The following is a 25,970-nucleotide window of genomic DNA, read 5'->3' on the forward strand; positions in this document are numbered from 1 at the left end:
CTGGAACCAAAGGGCCGCGGGCTCTGCTCTCCCGCGGCAGGTCCAGCCCAACACTTGGCCTCTGGGTGCCTCCTCGGCTCTCCCCCTAAGCCCCCCAATTCCCCCAGGACCCCCCGGCACCCACCACAGGCAGCAGGTCCCTGCGCAGCGCCGGCTGGCGGGGAGGAGGGAGTATATAAAGCAAAATAATTGCGACAATAAAAAACCCTCATGTAGACGTTGTAAAAATGTGATCGGCTTGAAAGCTGCTGATATAGCTGAATCCATAAACATGGGCTCTAAGTTGTTTATTACGCACCGGGATGCCCGAGGTACAGAGCAGCAGATTAATAGGGTGGGAGGGAAGGGGGGACAGGCACGAAGGTGTAAAAGCAGCAGCGGAGCAAACAGTGCGGGGGGGGCTGGGATGAGAGCTCCAGGAGGGCTGAGGCCACTTTGGGACATCTTCCCTGGGCTGGGGTCACCACTGAGCGGGGACCCTGGGCTGGGTCCCAAGGGGTCCAGACGTTTGGGGCCACTCAGGTCTCCTCCAGACAGGGGCTGAGCCAGAACAACAGGGACCAAGAGGGGTCCGTGGCCAGGCCAGGAGCAGGGCAGGGTGACCCACAGCAGAGCTGCTCCCACGTGGGGCTACACCGCACCACCCCATCCCGGGGCACGGACCCATCCCAGCACCCGTGGGCATCCTGGCAGTGCCGAGCCGGAGACGAGGACAGCGGGGAGGGCTCATTCGGCCATTCAATTAGCACCCGGCGCCGGCTTCTGCGGCACGGGCCATGGTGCCCGTATAAATTTTGAGGCAGCCGAACTGTTAAGTCAGCAGAAGCAGAAGCCTCCGAGGAGATTTACTGCAAATTAACTTTGGGCGCGAGCCAGGCGGCGCTGGGGAGCGGGGCCCGGGGGGCGCGGGGCCCCCCGCACTCACTGGCCACGGTGAGCGTGATGGGCTGGCTCGTCTTGTTGTCCCCGTTCTTGTCGTTCACCGCCTGCACGTAGTAGCGCCCCGCGTCCGGGGCCACCGTGGAGAGGATGACGAGGGTGTTCTCCAGCGTGATGGCTCTGCGGGGCGAGCGTGGGACGGGGGACGTGAGCACAACGGGGACAGCGATGTGCCGGGACCCTCGTTCCCTCACCCCACGGCTGCAGCAGACCCGAGACACTCAGACGGATGGGACGGGTGCGACCCCAGCCTGCCACAAGCACCTGGACACGTCCCCATCCCTCAGAGGGAGCAGGGCTCAGCTGGTGGCCCCAGGACCATGCCAGGACCAAGCCCCACGCCGCCCACAAACCTCCCACGCCAAGCAGCCACCGAGCGCATCGGATGGTGCAGATTAATAGGGCTTTTTTTTTTTTTTTCCTCTTTTTTTTTTTTTTAATGGAACGATCTAATCTGCTGGAAACATAAAATGGTTTGGGGAATATATTTTACCATTAAATATGAGATAAAGGAGTTTTATCTCCTCAATCCTGCTTTGCAAATAGAAAGGAGCCCAGTTCAATTCCTGCATAATGTGGGTTACAAATTCAATTCCCACAGGCCGCGTGTGTCTGCCAGCAGTGGGCTCGCCGCTCCGGCAGCGCTGGGACTCAGCGTGGCCCCGCAGGGATTCCTGGCACACGTGTGCCATGCGAGCTCCTTCACACCGGTGCTGCCCCGGCATGTGCCGAGCCCCCTTTGCCCACCCTCCTCCCTCCTATTTTCTTATTTTTCTTTACATCCTTTTCCCTGATGACAAACGGAGCCGTCAGTCGCCAAGTCCCTCCCCGGGTTTTAGTGCAACGCGCTCCAGACAGCTGCTCTTACTGCTGGCTGAACACGGAAAGAGCAGCCCCCCTGGATGCTGGGGGGATACTGGGAGATACCGGGGGGGGGGGGGGGGGTACTGGGGTATGGGGGCTCCGCAGGGGCTACTCACATGCGGCTGCTGGGGGAAATCTTCCTCCCGTCGCGGAACCAAGTGACCTGGGGCTGGGGGAAGCTGGCGATGCGGGGCGCTCGGATGACGGCCGCCTCGCCGTGGGACACGCTCTGCTGCGCCTCGCTGTCCTCGAAGCTCCCCATGTCTGCGGGGCGCAGGGGACAGCGGCATGGGGACAAAGCAGGATCCGGCCCGGGAGCAGGCTGGAGGCTACGGGGATGGGCTCCCACAGGGGTGGGGAGGATCCACCGGGGTCTGCTCTTCCCTTCTGAGCCCCCGCACTGCTCCCACGTGCCCGGGGCTGTCCTTGCCCCAGGATCCATCCCCGCAGAACCCAGAGCAGCTTATCCCCACCACGACAAACCAGACCGGGGACTCCACAGGGGATGGGGACAGCGAGGAGGGCTCAGCCCCGGGGCTCCCCAGTGACCCCCCCCCCGAGCACCCTGGGCAGGGAGAGCCAAGGCACGACCTTGGCTCCGCAGCAAGGTTGGGGTGCCCGCAGCTGCGCGCAGGCTGCAGATTTACAACAGCGAAAAGAGCGAAGCAGGGCGCGTGGAGAAAGGGGAAGGGGGGGATTTTTATTGACTTCCCTTAATTGCTGTAATTAAAAACATGTAAAGAATCTTTTTTTTAACGACTTTGCCATTATCATTAGTTGTTAGCACAGCTGCCTTATTAATTTCTCATTAGCTTCCTGGTTTGTCATTGCTCCTCGGGAAGGGGTTTATGGGGATGGGACTGCGGGTATCCCAGAGGGAAGCAGGCGGCAAACAGCAGCAAGGTCCTGGGACACGGAGCCAACAGCCCAGGCCCCAGCGCCCTCCTGTCCTGCTTAACGTGCCCCATGCTCCCAGCTCGGGTCCCTCCACCACCCCCAGCACAGCCCCAAGGCCCCACACATCACCGCCTCGCCCCGCTCCGAGCCCTCGCTCCCCAAGGGACGCCCGTTTGCAGGATCGGTGCCGAGGACTGGCAGCAGCACCCGGTGCTGAGCCGCCCACCCGCCCCCAGCCCGGCCGCCCGCTGCTCCCCGAGCTCTGCGCTGATGGATGCGGTGCCAGCCCTGGGCGCTCTCCTGTTTGCTTTCCCTAATGATCATAAACGGCGTTTGCTTTACGCACTCCAGGGAGGAGCGGGGCTGCTTCCACACCGTGCTGCCTTTCACACCTCCAGGGAGCCGCAGCCGCCCTGCACGAGGTGGTGCCGTGGGTTTCCACCTGCCCCTGCGCTCCCCGTGCCCGCGGGACACATCCTGCACCCCTGAACCATCGTGGCACCGAGCAGGGGGCAGAGCAGCCAAGAGGCAGTGATGGCCCTGTCCCTGCCAGCATCACCCCGGGGGATGCTCCAGGCTCCCATGCCGGCCCACGGCTGCGTGTGTCCCCGAGCTGTCCCGCAGCACAGACCCGGCCAGCCCAGAGCCCCGCTGCCGCAGCGGGCTGGCTGTCCCTGCTGTCCCCAGGGCTGTCACTTACAGGCCACCTGCACCTCGGTCTGGCGCTGCAGCAGGGCTCCCATCCGGTTGCGGACGATGCAGCGGTAGAAACCGGCGTGCGTGCGGTCCAGCGAGGTGATCATGTACCTGCAGGAGGGAGCAGCGCTGAGCACTCGGCGTGCTGCGGCCGGCGGGGGACAGCGAGTGACTGCCACAGCCCCCAGGAGGGGCTGCAGGTCCCACGCCAGCACCACAATTGCTGGGCAGCAACCCCTGCGCCAGGTCCCTTCCCCAAACCGCAGCTGCTGGAGGTACGTGTGCACATGTGTGTGCAAGCTGGGGGGCCAACACAGAGCCCCCCCGGCACTGAGGGACTCATGTGCAAGCCGCCAGCCACGGAGCTCATTGCCCTGCTCCTTCCCGGAGCTGCCAAGGTGACCCCTGCCCGCAGGCGGCCCCGCAGCCCCCCGCTTTTGCGAGCCAGCAGCCGTCACCCCCCTGCCTGCCCGAGGTGCTGGTGTCCTGGGTGGGAGGTGCTGGGTAAGCAGCTTTGGAGCTGTCAGAAGCAGGATTCGACCTGGGACCTGCAGGCGGTGCTGCCTTCTCCTCAAGCCAGGCCTGGGAGGTCTGCCCGGGCTGCCGCCTCCCCCACGCGGGGCTCCGGGACCCGGGACGTGGCGCTGGGGCTGCCCTGCAGGGACCAGAGCATTTCCTACCCCAATGCGAGCAAGGAGCCCCTTTCCTCGTGCTCCCCCCAGCCCCGCATACACCAAGGCTCTGAGCCCAGCACCGCTCCGATGAGCCAGGGCTGAGCCTTATCAGCCCCAGCGCCCTCGTCGCCGCTCTTATCAGCGCCAGCGCCGCGCAGGCTGATCTGCAGACGGGGGAAATAAGCACGGCTCGGCTCCCAGCATCATCCAGTCCCCACACCAGACCCCGCACAGCACATCTCAGGGCATTCTCAGCTCCTGGGACCACCACGGGTCCTCCTGCAGCACCCCAGAACGGGCTGGAGCCCCCCCGCTGACCCCCGGGGGCCGGGCAGGCTCCGCACCGCTGCCTCCCCGAACAGGGAGCGCTCCGAGATAAAGCGGAGGGGGAATAAAGAAGAAAGCTCAGCCCTCCTCGCCCGAAATCCAATCTTGCATTAAAGCACGCCGCGGGCTGTTTCGGCAGAGCTTTGTTTGTTCTTTTGATAACAGAGCGTAAATTAAACTTTCATAAGATGCGAGGAGCGCGTCCCCTCTGCGGGGATCTCCTGGTGTGGGAGACGGCGCTGGGGGCGCGGGGCTGCCCCCGAGCCAGGCTGGGCACCTCGGAGGGACCTCTGCTAGCACCCACCCTCAGGGGCCCCAGGCTTTGGGGGCTCCAAGGTCTGGCCCTGGGCTGCCCCAGGGATGCTCCGACAGCCGCGGCGGTGGCATTAGGGACCAGCTGGGTGCGCGTCCAGAGGGAAAACGTGCTGGGGAAGAGCCGCGTCCCCGTCCCACACGGCGGTGGTGGCATTCAGAGCCCCAGCAAGCGCCAGCATCATGCAGAGCCCCACCATAGCCACAGCACCGCCACCGAGGTGGCCACAGAAAGGGACAGATTTGGAGGGGTCCCAACTTACCCTGCAAAGGGAACCTGGGGTGGGACACCCAGCCCCCCCCCCCCACCCCCCGTCCACCTCCTGCGCTGCTCTGGGGCCGTGCGCCGAGGCAGCAAAAGGGCACTTTGTGTGCCAGAGACCGTGAGTCCCCACGGGAGAAGGGAGGGTGCCCTTTGGGAGCGAGTCCTTGAGTGTCACGGCTGATATTTAAAACGATCCCTACAGGCTTTAAATAAGATATTTCAATTCCAGGGAGCTGTCAGGAACTGAGGCGGACACCAGAAATAATGGGCACGCTCTCCTTGCGTTGTCCTCGTTAATAAATCACGCAGGCACACCGCGACGCCTACACGCGGGTGGATGGACGGACGGATGGACAGACAGACACCAGCCGACGCCAGCTGCTCACAGCAGAGCAGAGGGGCGCACAGAGCCCGCCCGCAGCCCCCCTGTGCCTCTCCTCGCCGCCACGTCCCCTCCGCGCACGAGGCGCCCGCCGCGGTGCGATCTGTTCCCTCTGCAGCACCTCTTTCCCGAGACACCTCCGTGGGCACGGGGAGGCGCCCCCCCCTCGACGGAGACAGCCCTGCAAAGCCCAATTAACGGGGCCTCGTCCCTGCGCCACCGGAGCTGGAGGAGCTATTAAGGAGACGAGCTTTTGCACACACCTAAGCGGATGAAAATAGCCCAGAGAAAGGAAATCAATTACCGGGCGCAGTCTGGCCTGCAGTTATTAACCGACACGAGCAGAGACGGCGTTCTCTGCCACTTGGCTTCTGCAGAGGCTTTATCCCAGATTGCTCCGATGCAATTCCCTTCCCCAGCCATGGATGCAGGAGGACGGTGACCAAATTCACGCTTCCTGTGGGGTGAGCGCTGCCCGGGGGCTCCGTGCGAGGAGGGGGAGAGGCGAAGGGAGCAGCCCCTCGCCCACAGCCCCCCAATTTCAGGCAGGCAGGGGCTGCAGCACCCAAAATCCAACCCAAAGGGGTTGTTTTGCCAGGACACGAGCCCGCAAGCATGTGTTGCACCAGTTCAAGCTGGGAAGGAAATCTTGCCTCGCTCCGGGAGCATCCCGTGCTGCTGACTCCTCTGTTTCAGGGGCTTGTTTGTTTTGCTTTTACAGACAGAGGTTGACAGGGCATCATCCACGGGGAAAAGCACTTCCAAGGCAAGAAGTGACCAGCGCTTCAAAAGAAAGCCATGACGGAAAGCAGCCGCGGTCTCGAGGCTCGCTCAGGAAGCGTCTGTGCTGTGCTCGCACCGGGGGGGCCCCGAAGCCAGAAGCCCCGTGCCAGGGGACCGCCGGCTTTGCAGAAGCATCCAGCGAGCAGGAGGCGGCTTTGGCACCGGCTGGGTTTGACAGAAGGATGGGCTCCCGTTGGAAACCAAGTCCTCTTCATCCATCTACTGCGCCAGGGAAGCACCTGCCACACTCCCACTAGCAGCTCGGCTGCAGCTCCCCTCCGTGCTCACGGAAAAAACGGGGTGAAGAGCCCCCAGCCCCAACCCGATCCCAAGCAGCTGCTTTTGCCCTGGGGCAGAGACACCACAGCACAGCCTGGAGGGGCAGCGAGGGGAGGCTCCTGGGTGCCCCAAGGAAAAAGCAGCCCCAAGGACCCCTCCTCCCATGGGTGTCTGTGCAGGGACCCCACAGCCAGGGGAGCATCACCCTGCTTGTATGGCACAGCGCCGAGACCAGCCACTACCCCCTCGCCGTGCCACCCTGGCAAGGCACTGGCAGCACCAGCACCACGGGCACAGGGTCCCCAAACTCTTCCTACTCCACTTCCCAGCACACCCTGCCGCACGCCCTGCCTTGTTATTGTAGGGTTGCTCACAACACCGCAGGGCCCCCGCGCTCCGGCAGAGCGATGCCCCAGCCTTGGCTGATGCCAGCGGCTCTGTTATTGTAGGGTTGATGAGAAGCGTGGGGCTGACGTTGCTGAATTATTATTAGATTGAGGGGGTGGAGAGGGGCCGGGAAAAGCACCAGCCAAAGGATCTGATCCATCAAATTTAAAGCCAGGAGAGCGCAGAAACCTGAGCGGTTCCTCCAATGCACCCCAGTAACAGCAACAGCTGGATCGGATTTTGGGCATAAGCACACTGGCACAGCCCCCTTTGATTAATATCCTGTATAACGACTAATTAATTCTAGAGGGGACATGTATTTGAATAGTTACTGTGTGATAATGAAATGTCAAGTGAGCATTAAAACACACTTAGCGAGGGTTTAATGACTCCCAGCATCTGAGCCCAGTGCCCCAGCACCTCACCCACACCACGCCGGGCTTCTGCTCAATATGTTTTTAAATACTCCCCCTAGGATTTCATCAGTGCCCATTAGCTCTATTATTGAATCTCAATTAGCTCCTGATTGGAAAGGGCTCTGCTTTGACACATGTGGCCGGAGCCATCGCCTCGCCGCTTGCCAGCATTTTCCTTTAGTCAGGGGAATTGCAAGGGCACCAGCGGCCCTGTGAGTCACTGCCTCAATTGGCCCTGCTAGGACGACGAGCCATTTAATAATGAATGCCCACACATCAATCTGCTGCCCTCCTGCAGAGCAGGGAGGGGAGCAAGCGGCTGCCGCAGGGCACCAGGCTCAGCCCAGGACGCGGCACCCAAAGGGGCCCCAGCGCTTTGCTCCCTGTGAACTCATCCACGGTGCCAGCAGCAGCAGCTTTGGGCTCAGCAGCCCCCCGTGGAGCTTCCCTCCCACTGCTGCCCGAGCCCACGTAATGCCCAGGAAGCCAAACAAGCCCCCGGGGACAGGCAGGAGGCTTTGTGCCACGAGTGGCACCAGCAAAGCCCACCCCACGCTGCCCTTACCCGCTGGGCGCAGCCTCCGCGGCGCCAGAGCAGCGCACAGCGGTGCTGAGCACAGAAGCAGCACAGCACCCCACTTAGCCTGGCTGCAACCCCCACTCTTATGTTCATCAACTCCTGTTAATTACGTTAATGAATGGCAATTAGCTCCCCAGGGGGCCGGCTGCACTTCACACCTGGGCTGGCAGAGAGCTCACGCAGGCAGCCCCGGGCCCTGCTCCTGGCTGGCAGCGTCCCAGCTCGGGGTGCGACGGGGGAGCCTGGGGCGAGCCACCCAGCGTGCCCCCGGAATGGTTTTCAGGGGTTTCTGCCACATCTTTTACAAAATTTGGGGATGAAGTACGTGCTTCAAACACCTGGGACCCCCGGAGGGCCACAAAGGCTTGGCAGAGTCCCGTGTTTGTGGCGCGCTGCGTCCCCGGGGGACGTGCACCACAAAACACCCCAATCCAGCTAAACAGCCCAGCGAGGGGAGCCAAGGAGCCCCAGAAAAACGGGGCAAAGCCACACAAGTTGGAGCTGTGTTTTTGCTTTCCTGGGCTCCATGCTCCTGGCACGGGGGGGTCCGGGCTCTTGGGAAGCGCCGGGGGCTCCTTTAGGGGCTGCTGGGCTCCCCCAGCAGCTGCGGTGGGTGTGGGGAGAGGAAGGAGGGCTGATTGCATAGATGGGAGATGCATCTCCAAGGTTGGGAGGCTGTCCAGAGGTAATCTATGTGTAAGGCAATTTCCGAAGGCAGCAGGACTCGATGCAAACCTTAATAGGACAATCTCATGTGATAAATTACCAGACCCAACTAATCTGCATGTTAAATTTCTTGTATGAGAAATAAATATCCTCAATTCACCAGAGAAGCGCTTTCCTTCGGAGGATTTCATTAAAGGCATCGAGCTGCCTGATTTGCATGTTGTGATTCCTCGTACGAGGAGAAGTCAGGCCCCGGAGAGCTGACGGGAGAGCCCGGCACCGGCGAGATTACGCACGGAAAAACAGAGCCGGCCCCGGAGAGCACGGTGCCGGCGTGCCGGGGCACGGAGCACACCGGGCAAGCCACCACCACCGCCCTCCTCACCACCACCTTCCTCTTAACCAAGGTCACGTCGGGCATCGGGGGGCTGCGTGGTGCTGCGGGGTGCCCAGGCGTGGGGGCAGCTGGGGTCCCCCCAGAGAGCCGTCCCCACGCCAGCAGCAGGCGATGAAGGAGGCAAGTGGCCAGGGGACGGTCCCCTGTGGTCCCCAGGGATGCTCCCGATGGGGATGGCTCCCCCTGCCCATGGGGGGATGTCCCTGCCCCTCGCTGGCCGAGCGCCGGGGCCCCGCCGAGCCCGCTCCCGGCCTGCCCTTCGCCGCGTGCCAGCGAGTCGCTCCCGCCGCGAGCTGGCGGCTGGCTTGCTGCGGGAAGGAAAGGGCAGTTGCCATGGAAACCCGCTGGAAAATTGGGAGCGCGGCTCCTCGCCTTCGAACGCGGGAGCGAAGCCGTGCAGACGGGCTGGAGCTGCTCGGGGAGGGCGCGGGGCCGAGGGGGCAGAAGGAAAATGGGCGAAAAGCGCGGGGCTGGGAGCAGCCGGAGGTGCGGGTGGTGGAGGAGAGGGGAGGATGCTGAGGCCGAAGGCTCCGTGGCACGCTGCCCTGGCTGGGAACTGCAGCTTCATGGGCATGGGCCCAGCATGTGGGCAGCATGGTGCGTCCTGCCCCGGGCACAGCAGGGTCCCGGGGGGGTCCCCGCTGCCCCCAGAGCGGGGGCACACCGGGGGGTGCGCGCTGGCCCCGAGCAGGGGGTGGCTGCACCCCACATCCCTCACCCACCCCACCAAGGCACCCACAGCCCGAGCATCCCTGCACGCTCCCGGCCATCGGCCCCAGCCCTCCCCCCCCCTCCAAGGATTACTCTGTTTCTAAACTCGTTAACTTTTAATTACTACCTTCCCGCTGCCTGAGCGGGCTGGCTCCGAGCCACCTACATCTCTATTAAAATTCAATTTATGCCCATCATAACTAATTTTGGTACTTCGCCTTCCTCTCCGGCAGCCTCCAATTGCAGACGAGACGTCCGAAATCTCCTCTCGCCACGCAAAATCCCCGCGGGGAGCCGGGGCCGGGCAGCGTGAGCCGGGCTGTGACGCCGCTGCTGGCAGGTTGCGGGGCCGGGGGAGCCGGGCAGAGATTTGCAGGGAGCCTGTGTGCTTCGTTAGCTCGGCAGCGAGCTTTGTTTGGGTTTTTCCCTGCGTTTTTGTTTGTTTTCTTGCTTTCTTCCTTAATCCTTCCCTGGCTGCGAGCTGGAGCCGGAGGCAGGGGGCTCGGGGGTAGGCAGTCACCTTGCGCCAGGGACGTGGGCTGCAGGGCATCCCAGGGCGGTGTGGGGACACGAGTGCTGGCCCCTGGGGCACAGGCTGCTCCTGCATGGGCTCTGCAGCCCCCACCCTACTTCCACAACCCCATTTAACGCCTGACATTTTGCATTGCTGCAGCTGGAGTCCTGCACTGCCGGCATCACAGGGCCCGACGAGCATCTGAGCTTTGCCACCAGGCCTAGGGACAAGGGACCTGTCCCACAGGGTCACCAGACACCCAGCACCGGGATGAGCACCGCTGGAGCACCCTGGTACTGAGCCAGGAGCATCGCAGAGCTGCAGCCACTGGGGCACCCCTGGGCTTGGTGGGGGGCACCCCAAGGGTCCCCAGGACCCGCGGCCACCACGCCGTGGCTCCAGCAGCCACCACGGCACCTGGTAGCGGGGAGGGGACCAGCACACATCACGGTGCATGGTACCAGGGACCAGCATCCACCACGGCACGGTGCTGGGGAGGGGACCAGCACCCCGCCCGGCGCAGGGGAAGGGACAGGGACGTCCCCCAGCCCCGCTGTCTGCATTCCTGGCATCCCGGAGCAGCCCCGCGTTGCTACAGCAACACGAAGCCTTCGGATGCAATGCCTTTAAACGGGGAACGGCGTGTCTCGGGCTGAATTATTGATTAAAACAGAGAGGATGACACACGCACGCACAGAAGAGACGGCGAGAGGTGCCCGGCTTGGTTTCAAGGCGAGCTGGAAGTGGGCTGTGACGGGGGCTGGCAGGATTACTCGGTGCACGGGGCTGGGACCGGTGCTGGCCCGGGCAGGCCAAACCTGGCCACGAGCTGGCCGTGATCTGTGGCCCGCTGCTAATCCTGCGCTGTGCAAACGCCTCCTCTCGCTGCTGACCCGCTTAAATCCACTGCTCTGCTCCCGTTCGCCCTCCAAACAGAGCGAGGCAGCTCCCGGCGGCATGCTAATCACAGCTCCAGCCTCGGCACGGCCCCCGGTGCCCGCGAGGTGTCCCCTTGCCACGAGGAGAGCCGATGGGGACCAGCACGCCGGGCAGGATTTGGTCCCCCCCCCCCCCCCACCCCGCGCATCCCCAGGCGGGCACTCACCGGTACTCCAGGGAGAACTTGGTCAGCTCCCGGCTGTTGTGCAGCCACTTGAACTCGAGGGGCCAGCTGCCCTCGGCCATGCACGTCAGCACCAGGCGGTTCCCCTCCAGGTGCACCTGGCTCCGCACCGGCTCCGTCTTAAAGTACGGGGAGACGTCGTCTGGGGGAGAGAAGGGAGAGGGGTGAGAGCCGGGACCTGCCCCGTGCCACCCCAGGAGCAACGCCCCCATAGCAGGGCAGCACCGGGGCCCCGACCACTTCATCCCGGGCACGGCTTTATTCCAGCAGGGCTCAGGGATGTGGGATCCCAGCTTCTGCCTCCCCTGTCCCCCAAACCACAGCCCCCAGCCCAGCCTGGGGACCCCTCCACATGGCCACCCCCCAGCCCAGCCATTTCCCGAGCGTATCGGCGGGAGCTTAGCCCATCTAGGGTTTCTCTAAGCTGCTTTCTTTGCTTTATTCCTGGCCGCCTTTGTAGCGTTTCAGAAGCACGGAGCTTTTAACTCGGGGGGTGAAATGGGGCGGAGGGGCTGGGAGCAGAGTGAGACATAAACACTTACTCGTCTCCTGTTTTATTTGCTAAGTAAAACTATAAATCGAAACACACAGCTCCATTTTCTGCTTAACAAATGGAAGCCCTTTTACTTCAAAGACACATTCATATTCCCCAGCAGCTTTCAAGTGCGCTTTCAATCACGGCTTTGGGTTTTTTCTTTGGGGTCGGGCTTTGCTTTCTTGTGTGCGCCTGCTGAATTCCAGCCCCGGCGCTCCGCACTGCGAGCTGCCAGCAAAGCAGCACCGGCCCCGAGCTGCCCAGGGCCGGGAGGGATGCTGGGCTCAGCCCGCCGTGGGGCCCCCGCCACCCTGGGAGGGATGCTGGGGGTGTGCAGGAGCTCAGAGGCACCCAGACACCGCCAGTCCCTCCCTGGGGGTCTGTTTGTTCCCTCTCCTCCTTGCCAGCATGCCCAGGGTGCCCCAGCCCCTTGCTGCACCCATATTGAAATGCTGCACCAATTTACAGCCCCATCCTCCCAGTGCCTGGGGGAGGGGGGGGGGGGGCCAGCGGCATTGATGCCAGGCGGATCATCAGGTGGGGAAGCAGCAGCTCACGGCTCCTTCCTTGCAGTCCCCAGCCTGACCCCCAGCAGCACGCGGGCTGTCGGGGACTGCCCTTGTCGTCCTGCTGCCCCCTGGATGTGGGTATCAGGGCTGAACCCCCCAGCAGCCCGGCTCCTGCCCCCCCCCCGTAAGCCCCAAACACTGCAGGGGGGCACAGAGCTGCGCTCGGAGGGCCATGGGTGCGCATCCAGGTGCGGGAGCTGTGTCCGTGCACGGCGTGCGCTGCTCTGCACGCGTGTGCGTGGGGCTGCACACGTGCCAGGGGCAGCAGCAGAGAGAAGCTTGACCTCAAACACCAGGGCTTGGCCCACGCTGGATGAGTTCACGCTGGGGATGGAGACCCCTGGGATTACCACGGCCCCCGGCTGGGGCTGAGGCACAGCCAGACACCGACCCCATACCGAAACCAGTAAATGAGCCACCGACTGGTTTGGAGCCCAGCTGGATGGATGCTGCCAATGCACCTGGGGACCTGGGGCAGTACAGTGTGATCCACAGGCACAGCACCCATGGGAACGCCCGGCGGGGGGCTGCCACGGGCCCCCCGCTGCCCCCACGTGCTGCAGCGGCGCCGCGGCAGCCCCGAGAGCGGCGTGCCCGGGGCACGTCCCCACGCCGAGCCCGGCGCTGGCGCAGGAGGCGCCTGGGAGCAGGGTGCCCCCGCCGCACCTTCCCCGGGGCAGCTCGCTGTTTGCATACATCCTAATTTGATTTTAAGCAGCTAAGTCTCAGCTCGCTTTGAAGCGCCCCAGCCATCTGTTCTGCATTAAAGGGTGGAAAGCGGTGCCGAGGAGGAGAGGCGCATCCTAATTCCGCTATTGATCATGCGATCGTTATCCGCCCACCAAGGTCACGGCAGCCGCCTCGGACGGAGCAGCTCCCCTGTCCCCAACCCATGAGCCGCTGCTCCGCTCCCCCCAGGAAGCCAAAACCCCCCCGGCAGGGCACAGCCAGGCTGGGGCTCCCACGGGGTGGGGGTAGCTCCGGGCTCCATCGTCGTCCCCCCCCGCAGCGGCTGCGCTGGAGCAGCTCCGGCTGCACGCAGGGGCGGCCGCATGTGAAATCCTCGTTGCCCTCCCGACGTGTGACAAGGGCGCCCGTGCCCCGGCGCGGGGACCGGGGCTGGCAGGAGAGGCAGAGGAACCTGGGGAGAGGAGGATGCCTGATTTACTGCTGGCATCTCAGAGAGGTCTCCGAGCAGGGGCTGGGCTGTTCCCGACCTTCACCTGCTCACCAGCTCCAGCCACGGGCACAACTCAGCACCATTCGGAGGGGAGAGGCGTCGCAGCACCCAACCTGCACCACCAAAGGCTGACAGCACCCTCCCCGCCACGGCTACCACCACCCTCCCCATCCCCCTTCTGCAATCCCAGCCTCGCAGACGCATCGCCCAGCCGGAGCAGGACAGAGAGCTGCAGCTGGGAGGTTCCCCTGCAAACAATTTATGTTTCCTCCCCCAAAAATCTCCCGCTGCCCGGGGCAGGATGGGCCACGGCAGGGTCCCAGCGCCGGGTGCAGGTCGGTGCCCGCAGCATCGACACCGCCGCCCTCGGTCCTGAGCCCAGCGGGAGAATTCCTGGGGCGTGCCAACCACGTTCCCCCCCCCCCCCCCCCCCCCCCCCCAAACGGAGGGTCATTACTGCTAATTCTGCCTCTCCCCCATCTGTTGTGACTGTTTACACTCCACTTGCTAATTAGAGACTAATTAGTTGGTGCAGAAATTCATCACTTTCCAAACACAGGCGGCAGCGAGAGGGAGAGGCGGCCCCGGGAACAGCTGCACATCTGCTGGCGGTGCTGGGCTCCCCGGGGCAGACGGATGGGTGCCGTGCCGTGCCATGCCATGCCATGCCATGCCGTGCCGTGCCACCTATGCCAGCCCAGCACAGTCCCCTGCACGCCGAAAGGGGCCCCCCTAAACCACTCCATCCCCAGCCTGCAGTGCAGAGGAGGGGGAACGGCAGCGCATCCCCTGGCCGAGCTGCCAGGGTGACGGAGGGGATAAATGGGATGCCGAGCGCCGGTAATGGGGAAGGAGGGCAGGAAGGGGAAGGGGGGGTGACCCCGGCTCCCTTCTCCCTGCTCTCTCCCTCCGCTGCCTCTGACATTTTAATGCCAAGGCCTCGCAAGGCACTAATCCAGCCTAACGGGATCAAAATCTTTGGTCCTTACCCTTTATTTACATAATGGGCACTGGGAGCTGGGTCTGAGCCCGTGGCCGGTGCATTAGCACTGGGGAGGGCATGAGGATACAGGGCAGGGGGGCCCGGCCTCACTAGCAGAGCAGTAATGGATCCTAATACCAGGGCGTAATGGGCGAGCTGGGATCTAAGCATCTCCCCCCCAGCTTCAAATCCCTCCTGATGGGAAGAGACAGGGAGTTTTAAGCCCGGAGGAATCCAGCCTGAAGCCCTGCCAAGGGCACGGCTCTGCCAGGCAGCTGCTGGCAGTGGGGGCTGAGTTCAGCCCCCCCATGCTCAATGAGCCCCAGCAAGAGGAGCTGAGATGGGGCTGGGGGCACGAGGCACGGCCCCGCAGGCAGCACGGCGTCCCCACAGCTCTGTCACCATGCTCACCTGTCCCCAGCCCTCCGTGCAGGACCAGCAGCTCACAAGATGCCCGGGTCCTTCCCCCATCTTTGCTGTTGACGCCTTGCACAAACACGGAGCGGTTTTGGGTCCCCCCCTGCCCAGCACGGTGACCCCAGGGACAGCGGTGGGGGGACCGCAGGCCCCATCCGTTCCTGGGCTCAGCACAGGGCCACCACCCCGCTGCCCCTTGGGACAGGGAGGTGACACCCAGACACTCCCCTCCCCGGCTCATTAATCGGAAGCTGATCAGCCCTGTGCCTGCTTCCTGCTAATTGCCATTAATCAGGGCGAGGAGCAGCTGGATGCGCCAGGCAGCCCAAACCCATCCCTGCTCATCACGCAGCCGGACCCCGGGGGGCCACCCCAAATGCACAACGGGGTGACAGAGCCACGTCCCTGCTCCCCCAGGGTTTGTAGGGCTGCAAGCACCGGTCCTGGCACCAGCAGAGCCCCCGAGGGTCCTCCGTCCCTCCTGGGGTGTCCCTGCATGGCAGCCCCGCTGTGCAGCCCCCGCTCTGCCCCCCAGAGCCCCCCCAGCAAGGGGAGACGGAGCTAAATCTCTTCTGCATCAGACTATCGCTGGCGCTACGCAGCACGAGGAGATTAAAAAACAATAAAGAGAAAGCGAAACCCTCCGCTATAATTACCAGCCTTTAGCCGCCAGCGGAGGCAGGGGAGGGAGGGAGGGAAGGAGAAGGGGGGAAAAAAAGGAGCAGAGAAGAAGAAATCCACTAAAATTTTAATAGGAACCACTGCATTTAATTTAACGACACATTTTTTCAATTACCAGAATAATTGTTTTATTCATAAAACGAGTTTCAATAAAGAGGGTAATTTTCCTTTGTTTTTATTATTCATTTGTGGAACATATTCGCGGAGCAGTTCCCTGGCGCCGCAGCAGCCGCTCCGCAGCCGGGGGACCGGGGGAGGCGGGCGGGCGGGTGGCAGCGTGGCAGGGAAGGGGTTAAAACCGCCAGGCACGGCGCCCACGGGGGACCCCAGTGGGGTCGCAGCCCTGGCTGGTGGGTGCATGGTGCCACGCAGCTCCCCTGGCTGTGGGACGGGTCCGTGCCACCGCCCCAGCACCGGCCACCCCCTCGGAGTCCCTCGGTTCTCCAAAGAGAGGTCACCCAAGGGTGCCCGTCCCCAGGGATGAACCACGTCCCCTCCGCAGCCACCCCAGCACGGTGTCCCCATGCCCAGGGACCTGACCCTGGGGCCAGGCGACGCCCCGAGTGGTGCCCGGGGAGCCTCGCGCTGGCTAAGTTCCGTTTTCTGCTCGCTCAACGCCAGCGTGCGGTGGGGAGGCATCAATTTTTCATCGTGTTGGTAAAGCCACCGCGTGACGGAACGGCGCACGTCCCCGTGGAGCACGGAGGGCACGGTCCCACCACGGGGACAGGCCAGGAGCTGCTGCAGCACCGCGCACGGCCCCGCCGCTGGCAGCCACCCCCGCTGCCCCCGTGTGTCCCCCAGGACGGTGCCGGTGGCCCCGCGGTGCCCGGCAGGTGCTGGCGGATTAGCAGCGCTCTCCGCCGCTGCCGGGGCCATTAGTATTCCTGAGACGAGGCCTCTTCCCCTTAATAAAAAGCAAACAGAATTGAAATGCCAAGCGCTGCCGGCACCTGGGGAGACGCGGAGCTCGACGCGCCCGTGCCACGGCGCCGAGGGGCCGAGAGGGAAGGTGGGCGCGGGGTGGGGACGGTGTGGGCACCCTCGCCGAGCCCCGCTCACCCCCAGAGCCACCCCCGATCATCGGCTTCCCCGCAGTGACTCGCCACCAGCTTCAAACAGGGGGCAGGAGCACTGGAGAGGCACCAGGCGGTGCTTCAAGGCGGTAGCGGGGACCGTGGCTTGCGCCCCACAGCCACGCAGCACCGCTCACCGGCATCGCCGCCCATGGCATCCCCGGCACGGGGCTCTCGGCACGGCCCAACTTTCATCTCCCACCGCTGGGTGCAGCGGGGAGAAGCGTTTCAGGCGGTGCCAGCCCCGCTCGCCCCACGGTGGTGGCACGTCCCCAGCACCAGGGGCTGGTGCCAGGATTAACCCGCCCGGGGACACCCAGAAACCGCAGCTCAGCCACCCGAGGAGGACAGGAGTGACCGAAGAGCTCGACAAAAGCCCCACCAGCCCCAAAGCACCATTCACGCTGTCCCCATCCCGGTGTGCCCAGAGTCCCTGACCCCTGCCCGGGTCTCTGCCAGGGGGGCTCGGTGCCCACATGCCCGGGGGGGTGATGGGGGGCACTGGCATGGCTCCACCTCACCCCAACTAATCCCTCCGGAACTGCAGCGCCTCGTGCGTGTGAGCGGGCTGCAGCCCGTGCCGAGCTCCTGCACAACCTTGGCACGATCGAGGAAGGTCAGCACGGCTGAGATGGCCACAAGGGACACCCCGGCTGCCCCCCTGTCCCCTCCGGGCCTGGCTGGTGGCCGTGCAGTGGCACAGAGCAGCTCCGGTCCCCACTGGCACATGGAGAGGTGCCAAAAGCACCCAGCGTGACCCTGCCGGTCTCACCCCCGTCGCCCACCTCCCAGAACAGCTCCTTGGTGTGTTTTTAACATTTTTTTGCTTTTTACCAATAAAAAGACTTATAACTGCAGATGTGCCCGTTAATCCTCGCAACTTACTTTGTTCCTCTCCTTTCCTGCTTTTCCCCTCCCTCCCCTTCTCCCCCCGCTGAGACCAAGAGCTTTATAAATCTCCTTCTGGCTATTAATTAAAAGCAACCCCTCTGCTATCATGAGTGTACTTGCCATAAATTAATAGCGGCCTTCTTAATCAAATCTTATCTCCTCTCCGAGCGCCCGGTGCTGGAGTCGGTATCCCAGCCCGCCCAGCCGTGAAATGCAATTTCCAATGCTCCAGCAGAGGCTGCGGCTCCGCTCCCTGTCCCCGCTCCGTGTCCCCTCCGTGTCCTCGCCACCTCCTGGCCTGTCCCTCAGGCCCCGGGGTGGCCGGGCTAAGCGTGGGGGTGGCTCCCCGAAGGCACGCTCCATTTCTCAGCCTTTTACCGCGTTTATCCACAGCCTCCATGGACAGCGCTCGCCTCTCAGCCTGGCCCCCAAAACTGCCCAAGCCCCCCGATCCTACACACCTTCTCCATAGGGTTTCCCTTCTCCCCACCCACACAGCACCCTCCCACTGCACCCCGAGGCGCTGCTCCAGCTCTGGGACCCCAGACGAGCACAGGATGACGGTGAGGACCCTGTGTCCTGGCCCTGCCCCACAAACATCACCATCAAACCCGGTCCCATCCCCACTGAGAGCTCAGCTGGGCCGTGGCAGCCTCCAAGCCCAGATCTCCCATTGAGCCCCACCTCCAGCAGTTCCCCAGCCCCACGGGGTGTCCCCAAGCCTTGGGGGGACGATGCCCCAAAAACCAGAGCCCAACAACTGCTCCTTCTCCACGCTGGAGCTGCTAATTGCAGCCCCCTCCCGTACCAGCTGTGATTTTCCTGCCCAGCAAAGGCAGCCCTGCAGCCCCCCTGCTTCCACATTGCCTGGCACAAGCACAGGGGGCTTTGGCTCCATCCCTGCCCGAGCACCAGGGCCCGAGCGGGGCCACGCCAAGCCCAGAGAATGCAGGGGCAGCAGGGGGGGGGGCTGAGCCGCGAGCCGTGCCGAAAAGAGGCGGCTTCTCCTAAAGCGATTGCAGAGCAGAGCTCAGAGGGTTTTAAACAGAGGCAGCACAACCTGGAGAGCCTCCCTCGCTCGGCCCCAGCCGCGCAGAGATCTGAGCGGTTTTTAAGGAAGAAAACCACCTTCGTTGCACGGAAATGGGGCTGTGGCCCCGCATTGTCGGCAGGCTGGAGCGGAGCCGCACCGCCTGCATGCAGAGGATGCGGGAGGGTCTCGGAGCCGCTGCAGCCCTCCCTCCAGCAGCACAGCCCGGAGCCGCGCCAGGCTGAGCCTCCTCCGAGCCCATGCCCGGTGCCCCCCTCGAGGGCAGAGCTGGTCCCGGAGCAGCGAGAGGCTCCCGGTGCTGCACGGGCACCCAGGGCCCTTTGGCCACCCGTGGATATGGCTCCGTCTCTGCTGATGCCCTGCACCGAGCCCACCAGCACTGACCACGGCGGAGAGGTGCGGGGCTGGCAGCAAAGCCCTTGGGGCTCACACCACGACTCCTGCCCAGCTGGGGGGGGATGCAGGCACGGGGTGCCTCCTCCCAACGCACCCCGACCACGAACGAACAGCCCTGCACAGCCCTGAGCCAGCCCCAGAGGCAGCGGGGAATCGCTGTCAGCTGGGCCACGAGCACGGCTCTGGGTGGGCACCGGCACGGAGAGCAGGCAGCGCAGGCAGGGGGTGCAAACGCCCGGCACAGGGAAGGTCTGGGTGCTGGGAGGGTGCTCGGGGGATGCGGCCAGCCTCACGGTGAGCGTGCAAGTGTGCACACAACATCCACGCTGCATACAGCTGGGGGAGTGGGGGGGAAAGGCAGGGGAATCAAGGGGCAGGAGGGGTCCCCTGCACCTCCAAATTGCCCTGAAGCTGCCACGGCATGACCGTGAATCAGCCAAGGCTGGGCGCCGCCCCCAGGGACCTGGTGGAGCATCCTGCGCCTCCCTCGCAGGAGATTTGGGGTTTCTTACACGCCGTAAGCCGATTGCAGAGGTGTGTTAACTGGATTAGGTGGGAGGCTTCGAGAGAGGCAGACCTGGAGCGGCTGCTAAGCGGAGCACCGCTGCAGCCCGTGTGACGCCGGCAGGATTTGCAGAGCTGGCTTTTAAACTGATTTCTTCCCTTAAGCCTTCAGAAAGGAGAAGCTGCGGGAGAGACGGGGGCTCTGCCGCCTCCTCTCCCCACACAAAAACCCTGTGGGGCCAGGCATGGGCTGGCAGCGGGGTCACCTCCCCACGCAGCCACCCCTGCGCTCAGCTCCGGCACCCTTTGGGTGGTGAGATGGGCGAGGTGACACCCGTGGGGCGGCACAGTGACCCTACAGCCCCCTGTTGTGACAATCCCAGCTGGCAGCCGGCACCAGCTCCTGGCTCTCTGTGAGCCCTGCAATTAATGCAAGCTGGGTGCTGCAGGGCACGGACAGGGAGCGCTGTGGGCCGTGATCTCAGCAGCCCCGGTTGCGCCCTGGATGCCCGGCACACACCCAGCCCCAGGGCAGAGGAGACGCTGATGGGGGACCTCAGCAATCCCCGCCTCTGGGGACGCACAAAGTGACCCCCCCGCCTCACCACACGGCCCCTGCAGCCCCGGCATGGCACCGGTGTCACCTGCGAGTGCGCAGCGGCTGTGCCCCTGTCACCCTCCATCCATCGCCGCCGGAGCTCCCAGCCTCGGCCCTGGGGTGCGGAGAGGCTGCGACCGCTGGGGCCCCCTGCAAAGCCCAACGCAGGGACACGGCACGGGGCCAGAAACGTCGTGGCACAGCCAGGATCCAGCCCCTCGCACCCGCCGGCTCTGAGCAGGGTCAGCACTGCCCAGCGGGGCTGTGGTACCCCCCCAGGACAGACAGAGGGACAGATGGACAGACGGACAGACAGACACCCTCCTCCTGCACTGCCTCTCCCCAGGCCGGCAGGACGCCCCGACCGCTGCCATCCCCGCTTCCTCCTCCCGCAGATCTGTCTCCAGGCCCACACTTATTTATTTATTTGTTAATTAACTGCTGTTTCCATAACAAACGCTCCAGCTTCTCCCAGACTCCAACAGCCCTGGGGCTGGATTGTTAACTAGGATTTTAATTTGTTAATTAAAAGCAGGATGGCTCCATAACAAGCTCCTCTTCCGCAGCCGGGCTCTCGGAGGGCTCAACAGGCCATCGGCTGCAGGGGGCTGGCGGCCTCGCCGTGCCCGGCCAAGCCCCACCGGGGACAGGGCGCATGGGGAGAGGCGAGCACGGCTCCCCCAGGACGAGGGACACTTGCAAAAGGGGTGCTGAGCCCCGCAGCACCACGGTGCCCGCTCAGGACCTCCCTTCCCAAAGCCACCTCCCTTCGCAGCCTCTCCCAGGACCCATTTCAAAGCCCCACGCAGCTCCCAGCACGTGTCCCCGGCCACCAGCTGGTCCCAGACTGGGGAAGCTCCCCCTGTGCCCCAAGCTGCAGAGCTGAGGCCATGCCAGCATCGCCCCCTCTTAGCCCCCAGCCCCCTGCCCAAGGATGGTGGCCTGGGACACCCCCAGTGCCCAGCCCTGGCAGCGGGGACCCAGCTGGGGGTAGCTCGGTGCCCACGGGGGCCAGGTAAAGCCCGAGACCCCCACAGAGAGGAGGGAGAGGCGCCAGCCCTGGCCAGGGAACAGCAAGCACCTCATTGAGGGAACAGAGCGGGGCTGTGTGCGTGCCCAGCCCTGCCTGTCCTCGCACACCCAGCCCCTCTGCCCGCCCGGACCGGCAGCTCCGGCTGGAAAAAACAACATTTCCCCGTGTGGGAAGCCCCAACAAGGAGTGCACACACGGCACCGCTGTGCGTTCCCAGCCCCTGAGCCCGGGGGGGGGCCAACAAGCCGAGCTTTGTGCTCCAAAACGCTGCGCAGCTCCATGCGCACAGCCCTCGGTGCCTGGCCCCGATCCCAGCCCCAAATCCACAAACCCCAGCCCCAAAAGCACGGACCCTATCGCTTGGTTCCAAATTTGTGAACCCGGCTGCCTGGCCCTGATCCCAGTGGCCCCCCAGTACCAGCCCCATATCAGGTCCCCTGCACACAGCAAAGGTCCCCGTCAGCCACTGCCCCGTTCCCCCTGCCCAAGGCTGGCTCCGTGCCCCGCGCACCCCACCACAAGGTGCCCAGCACATGCCAGCGTCCCCACGGCCACGTCAGCACTCCTGTCCTGCTCCCCTGTCAGCCCGCATCAGCACGGGAGCCACCTCCAATGTCCCCTCCCTGCTCCAGCCACACGTCCCCCTGAATCCATCAGCACCGTGCAGGGGACAACGCGTGGGGACGGGGCTCAGCATGGGGACAGGGGCTCAGCAGGGGGACAGGGCGCTGCAGCCCACCCAGCCCAGGGGCTGCCCAGCTCTGGGGGGCACAGCTGGGTGTCCCCACAAGCTGTAGCTATCCTGTCCCCTCCGAGCGCAGCACGTCCCCACGCGTGGCACAGCCCTGTCCCCAGCTGGGGCCACTTAACAAGCTGCCGGGCTCCGGCCAAAACTCCTTCCCCAGCAAACTCCTTCCGAGGCCACAAATCCTCCTGACGCTGCGATTGCTGAGCTCCTCCGAATCTGGGTCACTGCTGTGAGTCACGGACACCCGGGAGGTGACTCAACGCCACCAGGGCTCTGCCGGAGAGGGGCCGGGTCGCGCCGCTGGCTCCCCGGGAGCGACCCCGGCACAGCGAGAGGGCGAGGACGGACACGTCCCCGTGGCACGGATGGCACACGAGCCCGGTGCAGCCCAGCACAGCTGCAGGCTGGATTTGGCCCCACGGGGCACACCGAGCGCATCCTCCAGGTGTTTCTGGAGGGCAGCAGTGGCTCCTGGCCCCAAAAGCCAGACCGCGGACCCAGGGCCACTGCGGCCGGTGAGGGGCAGGAAAGCAAAGGCACCGCCAAGCCCAGGCCGTGAGCAGCCCTGGCTGACACACGGCAGCCGATGGGGCTCCTCGGCAGTGCCTGGGCCCTCACTTCTGCGGGATGAGTCCCCGAGCTCCCAAAGCCCCCCGCACCCCCTGGCCGTGCAGGATGCTCAGCACAGCCCTGGTCCTGCAACCGCCCTCGCAGCCAGCCAGCCGCTCTCCAGGCTCACCACGAAGCCTACACAAGGCAGCATTTCCCAACGGAAAAAATACGACAGGGAAAGAAAAACAGAAGGCAGAAACCACAAGAAAAACCCCACTCAGCCTTTCCCAGGGCGCTGACGCAATTAAGTCGCCAGGCCTGCGGGACCGAAAAGGCTGTACCAGCTCCCCACGGCCCCCCCAGCGCTGAGTGGGACAAAGCCACTGGTGGCCGAGGTCCCCTGCCCGTGTCCCCATCCCCCAAGCCAGCAGGCACCGCACAGCTGGGACAGGCAGGCAGGGATTTACTGGGGGCCCATCCAGATATCATTTATTCAGACTATTAATTAGTCATCGCATTGCTCACTTCAAACATAAATAACTGTAGCATGAGCGCAAGCAGACTTTTTCCTTGGAAAAAGCCTTTTCCAAAGCTTTCCTCTCCAGACGCCCTTGTTCGCAGGCGAGGGACGGGAACAGCTCGCAGCCTGGCAGCCCCCCCCCAGCCCTTCCCGACAGCCCTGGCTTTCCAGGGCAGAGAAGCGAACTCCGGTTATTGCACTTATTTACACACTTGTGGCTCTCTCTCAGCCAGAGGGGCTTTTACAGCCAGCGCTGCGGAGCCAGGCCAGCGATTCCAGCAGCAGAGCCAGCGCCGCTGCCCAGCCTGACGTGCGGCTTATGGGGGAGAAGCCAAGCGAGCGAGGCTCTGCCATCGCCCCAGGTGAAGGGCTCGGCGGCTTATTTCCCCTGCTCAGAGCGCGTGCCTTATTTCCACCCTCCACTGCACAGCTCGGCTCCCTGCCGCTGCCCTCCCAGCCCCTCTCTCCCTGGTGCAAGCAAGCAAAACGACGAACGCAGGGAGATGAAGGCGCCCATCACCTTCCTCCTCCTGCACCCAGTGTGCAGGCAGAGGCTGGGTGCTCCGCGCCTGCTGGCAGCCCCCGGGGAGGGCTCTCCCAACAGCGGAGCTTTGAATTAAACATACCACCCTAATGAGTTGATTTTATTAGTTTGCGAATGCATTGAGAACTCATTATCAAAATAAACATCAATTCACTCCACTGAGCGCGCCGCGCACACGCGCCCCGGCAGCGCTGCAGCTGGGACCACGCGCAGCTCCTGCCCCGGGTCCCCTCGGTGCCCGCCTCCCTGCACCCCCAAAGGCCCCACACCCGGGGGACACGCGGGGGCTGCAGCCACCCACCCTGCAGAGCGCCTCGCACCACCAGGTTTGCTTCTCCATCCTGGCTGCGGGGCTCCAGAGGGGGGGACGAAGCATTCCCGTTTGCTGGGACAGGATGGCCCCAGCTCCTAGCACAGGCAGAATGAGGTCCCCTGGTCCCCAGGACCCACTCAGTGCTGCTGCAGGGGCAGAAGATGAACCATGGCCCCTCCGGGCTGTGCTGGGCAGGCTGAGCCCCAACCCTGCTGCACCCCGCAAGCACCCCGGGAGCCTGCCCTGCACCAGAGCGCAGTGGTGCTGGGGACTCGGCAGCCCCCAAGGATGCTGGGGACAGCCAGGGCAGGAGGCACCCACCCTGGGGAACCTGTGCCAAGCCCCTCTCTCAGCTGGGCCTGGATCGCCGAGGCGTGAGGCGGGGGACAGCGGGCGCATTGTCCGGCTCGGCAGGACGTGCTCCCTTTGGAATCAGCAGCTAATCCCATTTCATCCCCCTCCATGGCCATCAGCTGTTTTTCAGGCATGCAGGAGGCGGGTTGCTGAAACCAGAGCTATTGTGTTCGCCGCACCGCCCCAGCCCCCTCCATCCATCAGGGCCCAGGCACCCGGCAGCATTCCCGCACCCGCTCCCACCCCGGCACCGTGCCCCTGCAGGAGCTGCTCCCCGCGTCCCCTTCCCCCAGGACCCTGTGCTCCAAGCCCAGGCGAGGAGGAGGACGAGGAAACCCCCCGTGTCCCCCCACGCTGACCCCGCAGTTTCAGGGACACCCCCAGGACACCACCAGCACGTCCCAGTGCTCGGCGCTCCCCGCCGGGAGGATCAGTTCCCGAAGGAGGGCAACGAACAAGATGTCGATGACACCAAACCCCGGTTAATGCCCAGCGCTTGGCCTACATTCAGCCCAGTTTCTTAATTCAGGCAACCCCCCCGTGAACCAGGACCTGGCCCTGGGGAGCACAGCGGGGACACGCTGGGGCCAGGCTCCTCCGGGCAGCCCGGTACACGGACCCCAGCCCTGCAGACGCGGCACAGGAGCCCAAGCCTACTTCAGCCCCAGTCACCCCGGGGAAATGCCTGCCGGCTTGGGCGATTCACGTGCCCAGGAGCAGGCACGCACGCCCTGATCAATTAAAGGGCTCTAAAAATAGCATTTGCCTTCATCACCTTGTTGTGAGCCACGAACGCAGCGATGGTGCTGAGCGCTGGGGCACGCCGCCACGCAGCCCACGTCTCCCACCGGCCCCGGACCGCCTGCAGGGGCCTCCCCCTCAATGCCACACACATCCCCGCTCCCCAAGGGGCACAAGGGACACCTGCCCATGCAAACCAGCGCACCCCAGCCCTGCGGCACCCGGCTTCGCTCCCTGGCGAACCCCCACACGTGAATCGGTGCCCCCCGTGACCGCCCCCACGTCCCACAGGACCCCGGCACGCAGGCAGGAGGGCTCAAGGTTACAGCCGAGGACTCGCAGGTTGTTGCCTCCTCACCCAGCAGCACAAAAAAGCAATTAGCTATCGCAGCTAAAATTAGCTCCGTGGTTTCTTCCTGCTAATGGTCAAACCCATCAAGGTTTCCCTACACCAGGGGCCTCGGCGTCTCCGTGCGGGCGGGCGGTGATGGATGAGAGCCGACGGAGCCGCTCACGTGTGTGCCCGTGCCGGGCAGCGGAGCCCGTCCCCAGGGGGCACGGCAGGGTGACACCGGCCTGGCCAGCAGCCCCAGGGCTCAGAGCACCCCTGTCCCCGTCCCCACCTCGCCCAGCCTCCCCCCCCTTGCCTCAGTTTCCCCAGCGCTCAGGACAGCTGTCGTGCTGCGAGATGGGGACAGTGACAGCAAAAAGGCTGCCGGGGAGGGAAGCGAGGGTGGCTTTGGCACGGGGACGGGTTCTGGCATTCCTGGGATTGTCATCATGCTGTCCCCGCTCCCAGTCGGGACGCTCAGCTGCTGGCACGTGGCGGCAGCTGGCCACCGTGCCCAGGGCCGTCCCCGGCCCGCGGTGGCCACCAGCCAGGAGGTGACACCGATCCGTGCGGGGAGGTGGCAGCCCGGAGCAGCCGGTGGCTGCCAGTCACAGCATCCCCGGGGACAGCACAGCCTGGGAGCCCCCCTGCACCCACATTCCCCGTTCCTGGGGGGGGGACCGAGGGCGCAACTGGCCCCATGGGAGCAGGGGAGACAAAGGGGGCCGGGGACCAGCTGCGG

At 64.4% G+C, this 25,970-nt stretch overlaps 1 protein-coding gene across 1 annotated transcript in view; it reads right to left on the reverse strand.

The window, feature by feature from the left end:
* SDK2 (sidekick cell adhesion molecule 2) overlaps window positions 1-25,970 on the reverse strand; it is a 46,864-nt gene that overhangs the window by 15,882 nt on the left and 5,012 nt on the right. The window contains exons 2-5 of the mRNA XM_035558765.2: window positions 11,195-11,354; window positions 3,401-3,507; window positions 1,920-2,067; window positions 926-1,059 (exon numbers count right to left, since the gene is read on the reverse strand). Of these exons, the coding sequence (XP_035414658.1) occupies window positions 926-1,059; window positions 1,920-2,067; window positions 3,401-3,507; window positions 11,195-11,354 (549 nt within the window). The remainder of the gene's footprint in view (window positions 1-925; window positions 1,060-1,919; window positions 2,068-3,400; window positions 3,508-11,194; window positions 11,355-25,970) is intronic.

Source organism: Cygnus atratus, chromosome 18 (genome assembly GCF_013377495.2).
Source record: "Cygnus atratus isolate AKBS03 ecotype Queensland, Australia chromosome 18, CAtr_DNAZoo_HiC_assembly, whole genome shotgun sequence".
In the NCBI taxonomy this organism is placed as follows: domain Eukaryota; kingdom Metazoa; phylum Chordata; class Aves; order Anseriformes; family Anatidae; genus Cygnus; species Cygnus atratus.